This window comes from Xenopus laevis, chromosome 1S (genome assembly GCF_017654675.1).
Source record: "Xenopus laevis strain J_2021 chromosome 1S, Xenopus_laevis_v10.1, whole genome shotgun sequence".
In the NCBI taxonomy this organism is placed as follows: Eukaryota; Metazoa; Chordata; class Amphibia; order Anura; family Pipidae; genus Xenopus; species Xenopus laevis.
The window spans coordinates 173,033,136-173,042,542 of record NC_054372.1 but is presented as its reverse complement, the minus strand read 5'-3'; the positions used below and the strand labels follow the sequence as shown (position 1 = coordinate 173,042,542).

The 9,407-nt window shown below is 41.6% G+C and overlaps 1 protein-coding gene across 4 annotated transcripts in view; it reads right to left on the bottom strand.

Annotated features, from left to right (window-relative positions):
• Window positions 1–2,222: 2,222 nt before the first annotated feature.
• Window positions 2,223–9,407, bottom strand: part of iqgap2.S (IQ motif containing GTPase activating protein 2 S homeolog) — a 180,809-nt gene continuing 173,624 nt past the window's right edge. For 3 of the 4 annotated variants that reach the window (XM_041573942.1, XM_041573949.1, XM_041573945.1), the window contains 4 exons: window positions 9,247–9,407; window positions 7,573–7,716; window positions 5,621–5,729; window positions 2,223–3,013 (listed from right to left, as the gene is read on the bottom strand). In XM_041573942.1, the coding sequence (XP_041429876.1) occupies window positions 2,900–3,013; window positions 5,621–5,729; window positions 7,573–7,716; window positions 9,247–9,407 (528 nt within the window). In that variant the 3' untranslated portion in view covers window positions 2,223–2,899. 4 annotated transcript variants of the gene reach the window in all.

Here is a 9,407-nt window from a genome sequence, read left to right as displayed (position 1 = left end):
GAGCTGTATTAAAAGGGGCATAGAGTCACGGGAGGAGGGGGTCATTCTTCCACTGTATAGAGCACTTGTAAGGCCCCATCTAGAATATGCCGTACAGTTTTGGTCTCCATCACTCAAAAAGGACATTATTGTATTAGAGAGGGTACAGAGAAGGGCAACTAAGCTGGTAAAAGGTATTGAAAATCTTAGCTATGAGGAAAGACTGGCCAAATTGGGGATGTTCACGCTGGAGAAGAGGCGCTTAAGGGGTGATATGATAACTATGTATAAATATATAAGGGGATCGTATAATAATCTCTCTAATGCTTTATTTACCAGTAGGTCTTTCCAGCTGACACGAGGTCACCCATTCCGATTAGAAGAAAAGAGGTTCCGCCTAAATAACTGAATCAGTTGTACAGGCTGATACATTAGATAGCTTTAAGAAGGGGTTGGATGGCTTTTTAGCAAGTGAGGGAATACAGGGTTATGGGAGATAGCTCATAGTACAAGTTGATCCTGGGACTAGTTGAACTTGATGGACGTGTGTCTTTTTTCAACCTTACTTACTATGTTACTATTTATTTTATATGTTATATATCAATGATTCTGTAGGTGGCAGAATTTACAAGTTCATCTTGGGATGTGGAAACCGTTAGGGGTGGGACTGGTGTCGGTTAAGGCAAAAAGTAACAATGATGCTTCTTTAAGATAAGATTTCATCTCTGCTTCTGCACAGTATTTATAATCCTATATACATCATGTGTCAGCTCCAAATGAACATTGCCTCTGCAAATGCTTTTTTTTGAAGTCCTGTGAGCGCAGTATTTGTAAATATAGTCAAGAACACACACAAAATGACAAAATGAAACAACAGATTTTATTGCATTAATTAAATTACAAAGATGGAGCAGCTGACATACAGTATAAAAGGCACAAAATGTTGTGGAACCCATAGCAGTGCTGGTGGAACATATAATGTACCCAAATGTCTCTCTCAGGGCTGTCTTTAGTGGCGGTGGGGACTACATAAAATGTGATTGTCTAATCTATAGTTCATCAGCTGTTGCACAGCTTCCTGCTCCTACCTGTGGCTGTTGATGGATGATGTGTGTTGTACATCAAAAATAGCCAAAGAGCTACAGTATTGGTAACAGTTTATTATGTAATTATGTTTGTCACCCTACCATTCATGCTGTCCCTAGCCATAGTGCATTCTCACAGGCTAATAACTCCACTGCTACTATAGGCACCATTTCTCCCTACTATCCCACAGCCACAGTCCCTTCCCAGAGACTATTATCCCACTGTTACTATAGACACCATCTCTCCCTACTATACCTGCTATCCGACAGTCACACTCCCTTCCCAGAGACTATTATCCCACTGTTACTATAGGCACCATCTCTCCCTACTATACCTGATATCCCACAGTCACACTCCCTTCCCAGAGACTATTATCCCACTGTTACTATAGGCACCATCTCTCCCTACTATACCTGCTATACCACAGTCACACTCCCTTCCCAGAGACTATTATCCACTGTTACTATAGGCACCATCTCTCCCTACTATACCTGCTATCCCACAGCCACACTCCCTTCCCAGAGACTATTATCCCACTGTTACTATATGCACCATCTCTCCCTACTATAGCTGCTATCCCACAGTCACACTCCCTTCCCAGAGACTATTATCCCACTGTTACTATAGGCACCATCTCATCCTACTATACCTGCTATCCCACAGCCACAGTCCCTTCCCAGAGACTATTATCCCACTGTTACTATAGACACCATCTCTCCCTACTACACCTGCTATCCCACAGCCACACTCCCTTCCCAGAGACTATTATCCCACTGTTACTATAGGCACCATCTATCCCTACTATACCTGCTATCCCACAGTCACACTCCCTTCCCAGAGACTATTATCCCACTGTTACTATAGGCACCATCTCTCCCTACTATACCTGCTATCCCACAGTCACAGTTCCTTTCCCAGAGACTATTATCCCACTGTTACTATAGGCACCAACTCTCCATGATCTGAGTCCCAAACCACCCTCTACAGACAGCTCTTTTACCTCTGTTCCTCCATAGCACTAGGGTAGCAAAACATCTTACACTAGGAACCCTTACCCTGCTACTTCACCGCCATTCAGTGTGGCTGAAAGGACAAATAATAAAAGGGCCATTGGCCAATGGGAAGTAGTGCATTAACTGAGCCAGAATCATGCAACATTTATTACAGCATTACAGCAAATATTATCTTTCCATTTATAAATTATTTCTCAATAAAAAAACAAACAAAAAAACAAAACAGTAAAGTTGCAAAAAGTTAGTTCACCCTCTGCCAGCACTGATGCTTTGCAAAAATAGGATTTCATGACATTATGGTGCAAGTAGAATTTTCACCGTGCAGAGCAAGACAATAATACTAGAGACAATGGCACTTTTATTCTACACATTTACATTTTTTTTAATCTGCCTTCCAAGATTAAAAAACTAGGGATGTCTTTAAAACATCTCCTGTGTCATATAGTGTATTTCCGCTCCAAGTAAATACAGTTCTAAAATTGCAAAGCATTTAAATTAAATGGGATTCTCCACAATAAAATCAAATCATCTGTCGTATGAGCAATGATGCAAGGGGCTACCCCAGCCAGGCACTGCCGACCTGTCCATCACAGAAGGGGTCAATGCCTTCAATGCCAATGGGACCAGAAGCTGAGAGAGGTCCCACTGCCACTGAAGAAATTAAAGGCACTGTTGTACAAATCACTGGAAATATTGATTATCAAATATCTTTTTAATTCAAATAGATTGTATGAGCTAAATTAATATATTAAATTTAAAAAGTTGCACAAAAGGAAAATCATTCTGATCCGAGAGACAAATTCAGCTCGATCACCGGAATTTTATTTGCCGTAGAATTTCCTGTTGAGAAGAAATATGAGCAGATTCACATTGACCTTCGCCTTGTCGAACATCTTCATCACGGCGACTCCGTCATACTGCATCTGGAGCAGATCCTGCAACACAAAGGCATCAATCATTTTTATTTACTGTTGGACCACAGGAATACATTCCAGAATGAGTTGATTTTAAAGAAAATCATTTATAATATATACCTTTTAATAAAAATCATGAAAATGTAAGATTTACCATATCCTGGTACCGGTAGTATTTTCAAAAACTCTCAACTGAAACAATTCAGAAAGAAGGGAATGTTTGTGTGGCTGCATTTTCCTCTCTACTCCTAATTGTTAAGGTACAAAGTAAGATGGGACCATTGGGTTTATCATATTGGGCAAACAGTCCATGAACCTGGACTGGAAGGCAGAGAAAATAGCTGAGATCATAAAAGACTGCTTAGGGCAGGGGCACACGGGCAGATTTATTTTCCTGGCGACTAATCGCCTCTTCTCCGGGGCGATAATCTCCCCGAACTGCCTTCCCCCTGCTATAATGAGAAAATGCCAGCGCAATGGCACTCGATTCGATTTCCGAAGTTGCCTCATGAGGAAACTTCGGACGACTTTGAGAATCAAACCGCCCGCGAGTGCATTTGCGAAGGCAATTTTTCATTTTAGCAGGCAGAAGGCAGTTTGGGGAGATTGTCACCCCGCAGAAGAGGCGATTAGTCGCCAGAAGACTAAATCTCTGAATCTGCCCATGTGCCTGAATGTTCGGATTACCCCGATATAGCCCTGCCGTTGGTGGGCATATCGGTGAAAGATCTGAGGATCGTTTCATGTATGGCCATCTTAAAGGTGGCCATAGACGTAACAATTACGATCTTTCTTGGAAAATATCTTTCCAAATAAGACAGTTCATATCAACACACACTTGTAGAGTTGAATCATCAGATATACAGTTAGAAACAATAGAATTCTACCTGTAATCTGCTGATTTAACACTAACAATGGCTGATGTTCAATTGCCTTCAAAAAGGCACCCCCGGTCTATATGCCTTTGAAGGTAATTGAACATCGGCCATTGTTAGTGCTAAATCGTCAGATTACAGATAGAATTCTATTGTTTCTACCTGTATATCTGACAATTCAGCTCTACAAAATTCTCCGTCCAGTCCGATCGACGAGCCGACCGATATCCAAGTCTTCTGCCGACATCGGTCAGCTCTTTTCCCACCATACACACACAGAATATCGTACGATTATTATCTGTGCATCTATGGCCACCTTAAATCAGCAACATATTAGGGTAATGACACCTGAAAAGCCAGAGGTGTAGAAACATTGATATAAATGTTAAGATGGCCATACATGCAAAGATCCTCTTGTTTGGCGATGTTGCCAAACAAGCAGATTTCTCACAGATATGGCCACCTTGAGGTGGGTGATATTGAGCTGATCTGATCATGGGCCTTAGGGTCCAACAATCGGATCATAACACAGGGAATGTAGGTGGTGGGAGTGAGGCTGCATCTGATGCGTTCATCAATCCAACAGGATTTTTAAACCTGGCCAGATACAATCGGGGAAACCTGTCAGAGGGCCCCATCATACTGCTGACTTAGTCTGTCGACAGCCCGTGTGTAGCCACCTTTACTTGCCCTACATGCCTTACTATACCTTCCAGTTGTGGCAGCAGGGGGCTGATGAAGCAAACAGGGCAGGGTGATGATTCAAAGGGGTAGGCTGTTGATCAGTGGCATAACTAGATGTTACTGAGACCCACAGCAAAATAATTTGAGGGGCCTCTCCAGAGGTTGTCCTGCTCTACCAATATATATTTAAATGACTCCTTAATTAGGGCCCCCTGGGGCCCCTATACATCCTGGGTCCCCCTGCAGGCAAAAGGGTCTGCTGATGATACAATGATGCAGGACTATGATGCAAACGCGTGGGCTGGTGATACCTTAAACTGTGCAGGATTAAAGGTAGTCACCCCTATGTCCACCCCCTAAAAACATTTTATTCACCATCTGTTTATTTCCCTTTGAGAAGACAGGAGAGTATGAAGCAATGGTTACTGTGTGTATTTGTCTGTATTAAGGTATGAAGTCAATCAGAGGGATTGTCACTATATGGGAGCTGTATAAATAAAGAATAACAACAGCATGGTGAAAGTACTCTATTACATGAATTCCTTGTTTGCTCACAGATACATAAAACACACCCTTCCAGGAAGGCTGAAATACAATTTGCAAACATTCCAGGCTATTTCCTTGTCGCCAGCTTAATGTTCTCTACATCTTACAACTGAAATAATGTCAAAGGTTTTATGGCTTAATTGTGCAACATGGAAGGAAGAGCAGGGAGCTCCGTCCTCATTCTCCATCCAAGAAAGATAAGAGGAGGTTTAACGTCCCTATGGTAGAGCATGGGGTAACTGTAAATTATTCTTTAAATATTTATAAAGGGCAACATATCCTAACCTATTGATTGAAATTGACCTGCTAGGTTTAAAAGCCTTGTTAACACAAAAGTGTATTTTTTTTTTAAATTTGCACAAGGGAGAGAGGCATTACAAGACATTTCCAGGTAAATACATGTATTGCTCAAAAACTTGCACTATGGCTGGGAGAATGAGCATTATGATTTTATTATTTGAAATTATGTTATTTCTTATTCACTTCATCTGGTTAATTAGCAAGGTTATAAGGAACTTATTACCTGAAAATGAAGCTGAACTTTCTCCATCTCAACACCAAGAAACTTTGCCTTCACTTCAAAGTCACCAACTTCATACCCCGGGGTAATGTCAAACAAAACATTTTTAAACCTGTAAGATTAAAAGGGTGGAGAGGAAAACAAAACTGCAATCTGCAACCTAGAATGGACTGGTATGAGACATATCACACAAGCAACAGAAGGGAAGGACAGATTAAAGGGACCACATAATCCCTTTTTAGCTAGTGCTGAAAATATCTTTTGTCTATTCTTTTAACAAGGAAACATATTTTGTTATTTCTTGCTCTAGAATAGACAAATTAGAAAATGAAATTAAAGTCACATCCTACTTCCTGATCCCATTGAGAAGCCTCTGCATAAAGAGCTGTTCTTTATCGGAAAAGATAACAGGCTGTATCTGGGAGTTTAATTGTCCAGAGGCTTTTTCATTTTAGACACACGTGGAGATTCGGGAAGATTAGTCACCCATCGACAAATTGCCTCTTCTTCGGGCAACTAATCTACCTGTAATGCCTTACCGCCGGCTAGAATCTAAATCGCCGGCAGGATGGCACTCGGAGAGCTTCTTTTTCCAAAGTCGCCTGAAGTTGCCTCACAAGGAAAACTAAGTTCTCCGAGTGCCACCCCGCTGGCGATTTTGATTCCAGCCGACGGGAAGGTAGTTTTAGGAGATTAGTCGCCTGAAGAAGAGGCGATTTGTCATGGGCGACTGAATCTTCCCGATTGTCTCTGCCCTTAGAGCAAGAAAAAAAAAATAGAGCTATTGTCTAGTAAAAAGCATAGCCAAAATGTATGTTCAGCACAGGCCTTATTCATTCATCAATGTCATAAAAGACTATGCCCATTTTTATCTGAATAAAGACTTTTTTCATAAATAAACAAAAGTATATTTTCAGTTTGTGTTTGCTGTTCATTTGCTAATTCTCTACAAAACAGAATTCACATATAGAAATCAGGTCTGTTTGTATACTTGCTCAAATTCATCACGTTATTCGTTACTTTTTTCTGCAATAGTAACATAGTTGTTATAGTGCAGTGAATGCATACAAAAGATATATGTTCATGTATGTTCCACATTTATATTGTTCCACTACTCTCATGTTGTTTGCAGCAGCTCCGGGCCTAAAGGCTACAAAGACCTGGGCCTAGGACGGCATTCTGCCCATGCACATCTGCTCCCTAACCGCTGCACATACTGGGGCTCACAGGGGTGCTTCGCCAATGAGGCCAGTTGAGTCTGTCGCCTCAGACGGCAGCGCCCCACTAGGTACTAGGGGCAGCAAAAATGCTGCTCCTGGTACTTTAAGAGCGAATTTCCGGGGGAGGGGGGGCAGCAGCAACTGCTGCTGTCTCAGGCGGTGGAGGGGCCAGGATCGCCCATGTGGGCTCATTTATCAACACTGGGCAAATTTGCCCATGGGCAGTTACACATAGCAACCAATCAGTGATTGCTTTTTGAAACCAGCTGCAAGTAGAACAATGAATGCAGCAATCTGATTGGTTGCCATGGGTTACTGCCCATGGGCAAATTTGCCGGTGTTGATAAATGAGCCCCACTGTGTGTGTGTGGGGGGGTGCAGGAGGTTTCTTTAAATCTCCCCGTGTAAAGTCCTGGAGTTGGTGGAGGATAAAGTGGGGAGGGCAGTGCAGCAGGCAGACACTGGGTGGCCTAGGGGAGCCACAATTACAAATGTTGCCATGACTTTAATATTTGAGAGCAAAGTGACTGGAACCAGATCTGCACCAAACATCACATCATCAGTAACGGTGCTTTACAGCTGCAGAAATTGCCTGAAGCTTCTACAAATGTTCAGTGGGAGAAAGATGTTGTTACACAAGGCTAAACACAAGACTAACATTGAGCTGAGTTTTTTTGTTTGCTCTTAGTATACAATTCAGAGGAAAGAAATAATTCACAGACGGCTGCCACTTACTGGTTGGTTTGAAGTCCCTCAATTTCTAATATGACCCCTTTTTCATGTAACCTGGCCGCTGTGTACTTCAATGTGGCTTGTTTGGTTTTCTTGGAGCCCTTTTCTTCAGCCTTCCCATCAACTTTTATAGAGCGCCTGGAATTTCTGAAAAGGGACCAAAGTTTTAGAGCATGACCTACAGGCTGGCCGCCATCCAACTGCTTTAGTTAATCTGAAACCAGAGCTTCTGTACAACTGGCAATAGCTATAATTAGTACTTCATTTTGTACAATTACTGACACACATATAGTGGCCTTCTGTTTTCAACCTTCACTATGGATATCAGACGGTTTAGGAATCGGGCAAGATTGAAAATGTTAACAGTTGGTATACCATTTTACATGATGCGTTAGCAGATGAGGACGTTAAGCTACAGCTTCACTTCTGATCATTCATGCTCTTTGTAGAATAATCAGAACAATAGAAAAGTAACCCCACAAGGCCCCTTGTATACCCCGTCTGTTCAAGCTGTTGGACACCATACCTATCACCCACGTATGGCTGCCTAAGGCTAACTTGCAAATCTAGTGAAGCCTAAGTGAACCACTTGCTCTTTAAAGTTGGCAGTAGCTGCTGCCAAAATACTACATGGCAGTTGTACCCATTACTACTTTTCTGCGGAAGCAATGTAAAATATATTTAACAGCTGTGTTTGCAGAAGACCTTATTGTAGATTCAGAAGACATATTTCAAATGGGTGTGGCATCGGTACAAAATATAATGGCTGAGAAGTCCAATATGTTAAAAGCAATAGTTATCCTAATACACCTCTGTGCCATTATATAGGTGACAATTTCCATTTCATAATACAAACTGGAAACTCTAATGCTGTTGTGAACTACAATAGCCCTGTATCTACATCTAAAGGGCCACATATATTGTAAATAATCCAGAAATAAATGTTACCCATTATAATGGCTTTGACTTAAGGGTTTAAAGGAGAACTAAACCCTAAAACTGAATATGGTTAAAAATACCATATTATATATACTGAACTTATTGCACCAGCCTAAAGTTTAGCTGTGACACTCACATGCTCACTGGGCTCTGAGCAGGGGAGAAGCTTAGGGGTTGTCGCAAATTACCAGCAAAAAATGAGGTTTGTCTGTAATATAAGCTGATGCTACAGGGCTGAGTATTAAATTCTGATGCTAATTGCACTGGTTTCTGTGCTGCCATGTAGTAATTATCTGTATTAATAACTAATCAGCCTTATACTGTGACATTTCTATTCTATGTGTACTGTATATTGTGAGTGGGTCCCTAAGCTCAGTGAGTGACAGCAGCACAGAGCATGTGCAGTGAATCAGCAGAAAAGAAGATGGGGAGCTACTGGGGCATCTTTGGAGACACAAATCTTCCCTGCTAAAGGGCCGTGGTTGCCTTTGGCTAGTACAGAAGCCCAAAACATAATTTACAACATTTCTAGCTACTTCTTTAGTTAAGCTTTAGTTCTCCTTAAAGGGGTTTTGGATCAGGACAAAAACCTCATTCTTCATTATATATAACATTCTCTATATCAAGTAGAGTCTATCAGTGCCTATAGCGAGGGTTCAGGAGGAGACAGACATAGAGCCCCATGCTAGTCACTTGCTAGTCCTTCCAGTGGAAACTGGCCCAGACAAAGATACTCACTTCCTAGTCAGGTTGTCTAGGCAGGTCTTGATATAAGTGTTATAATAATTGATCTGCTCCTGATAGAATGCAGTCTTGGAGTTTAATGCATTGAGAGTCTGCTGAAGCTTTACCAACTCAGCTTTTCGTCGCTGGCGATATCTTCTTTGGTTCCTGATATC